Consider the following 2,500-nt stretch of genomic DNA (forward strand, 5'->3'; position numbering starts at 1 on the left):
CGTGATATTGATTACTCGTTTGCCAGCTATATTGTGGTTTAATATGTTTATCATTTGTATATCTACGTGTGTTGACTTTTGCCTTGAGTCTAACCTGTAAAGAGATAAATGTATCTGACGGTAATGCAGCAAGATTCCCCAAAGGTTATGATGGGCTAACACCGGTGTTTTGCCGTCTTTCTTGTTTTTTGTCTTTGGGAATATCGGTTTGATCAGCCTATATAGTCAGAAGGGGTGATCTCTCTCGTCTTTCTACTTATCAGCTTATCTTCCGCTTTTTTCCGAACCCCCTAAGGTTTTTTTTTTTTTTTATCAATTTTCCTCAGAAAATGTAAATTCTATTTTATTAGTTTCCCGTCACGATTTTCTCAAAGGGAGATCCACCCCGGACTCTTGTGTCGTTGTCCAAGATAAGACTTTTGACGGGGTCTGGCACAAGGCGCGGTTTGCCAAGGTGATCGAAGACTTGTCGCCTCGTTAGTAATAATCCAGCTGACAATTTCAGACTTAGCTTCCTTATTCTCTGCAGTGAGGCGGCCTTACACTTTCCGCTTACCGGTCATATAGGATTGCAGGTTCCATTTTCTGTATCTTTTTATTGGATCTTGCGATTTTTTTCGTTTAGGACATTCCAAGGAAATTTTATTATTTTTATATGTCTAGATCACTTTTTATTCTACTTGCTCTCCTGCGAATGTTTTGAACGCAGGAAGACAATCTTACTTATTTCAAGACACTTATATCATTATTAAACGAAATATCAATAAAGACGAAAGTGGTAAAAACAAATATATATAGTAATAGAAATGATAATAACAATGATCACATGATAATGCGAATATTACTACTAATAATGGTAATGCTAGTGATATGAATAAAAATGACACTGATCGTAATGATAAAAATAAAAGTGACACTGATCGTAATGATGAAAATAAAAGCGACAATGATGATAACAACTATGCCATTTTTCCCGGTGGCAATTAGGCGCCACGTCTCGCGACACCCAAAACCTGTCTCGTGATCGGAGGCGAAACACGCCGCTAAGCTCCGCCCAATTTTGTGACGTAATGGGAATGGCCACAGTTGACGGCTAAGTGTTTTACTGTATTGGTTATTTTTCGACTAGTACAGTATTTTTGGAATATAATATCCTAGATGGCCTTTGATATTTCATTATGGGTTGTGCTGTATTATAGATACCCAAATTAAGTACGAATATGCACGAAAATAACCGAGGTAGGAAGAATGCATTTGGCAACTCGACAAATGTTTACTGGCTGCTCAATTCCTGTCGCGTGAGAGATGTCGCGTAAGCCATAACCAATGGAAAAGACGACTTAACAAAGATAATAATGATAAAGATGATAATGATAATAATGGTAAAAGTAATATTATCATTATAATTATCAATATCATTGAAAATAGTAATAATACCAATAATGATAATGATAAATAATCTTAATAATAATAATGATAATAGTGATAGTAATAATGTAGAGGGTTATAATAATAATAAGAATAATAGTGATAATGATGATGAGGATAATAATGACAATAATAATAATAGTAATGACAATAATAATAATAATAATGATAATGATAATAACAATAATGATAATGATAATGGCAATGATAACAGCGATAATAAAAATAACAATAATAGCAAAAAACAATGATGATAATAATAATAATAATAATAGTAATAATAACAATAATTATAAAAACAATAACAATAATAATAACAAAAATGAAATAATGATGATGATAAAAACAATAACTATAGTAATGATAGTGATGATAATGAAAATAATAATAGTAATCATTATCATGATAATGATAATAAGAACAATAATAATAATGAGAATAAAAGTAACAATAATGATAATAAAAATAATGACAATAACTGTAACAATAATGATAATAATAATATTAACCACATTAATAGTGATATACGCTTGATAATGAATAATGACATTAATAGTTATTAAGAATAATAGTTATACTGCTACTGCTACTACTGCTAGTAATAGTGATGATGATAATAGTAGTAATAATAATAATAATAATAATAATAATACCAGGTAGCATCAGCACAAAAGGCTGGGGCGCTCGCCACACCCTGGCTTTTCTCGGCAGCCTCGGCATCACCGTCATGTACACCATCCGCATCTCCCTCTCGGTTGCCATCGTCGCCATGGTAACGACGACGCCATTAAACTCCTCCAACGCCACCAACGGAAGCGCCGACGTTTGCCCGCCGCCCGACGATTATGATCCTCAGGAGACATATCAGGTGGGCTCTTGAGGACTGGAGAAGGAAAAGGAGAGGGAGGGGGAGGGGGGAGGGAGAAGGAGAGGGAGGGGGAAGGGAGAAGGATATTGAGAGGGAGAGGGAATGGGGGAGGTAGAGGGAATTGGGGAGGGAGAGAGAGAGGGAGAAGGAGAAGGAGAGGGAGATGGGATGGGAGAGGGAGAGGGGAACAGAGGTACTGGTAGA

General features: G+C 35.5%; 1 protein-coding gene across 2 annotated transcripts in view; it reads left to right on the forward strand.

The window, feature by feature from the left end:
- The window catches only part of LOC125043916 (sialin-like), a 6,808-nt gene that overhangs the window by 950 nt on the left and 3,358 nt on the right, over positions 1-2,500 (forward strand). For both annotated transcript variants that reach the window (XM_047640293.1, XM_047640294.1), the window contains exon 3: positions 2,085-2,296. In XM_047640293.1, the coding sequence (XP_047496249.1) occupies positions 2,085-2,296 (212 nt within the window). The remainder of the gene's footprint in view (positions 1-2,084; positions 2,297-2,500) is intronic.

The sequence above is a fragment of the Penaeus chinensis genome, chromosome 34 (assembly GCF_019202785.1).
Source record: "Penaeus chinensis breed Huanghai No. 1 chromosome 34, ASM1920278v2, whole genome shotgun sequence".
Taxonomy (NCBI): Eukaryota; Metazoa; Arthropoda; class Malacostraca; order Decapoda; family Penaeidae; genus Penaeus; species Penaeus chinensis.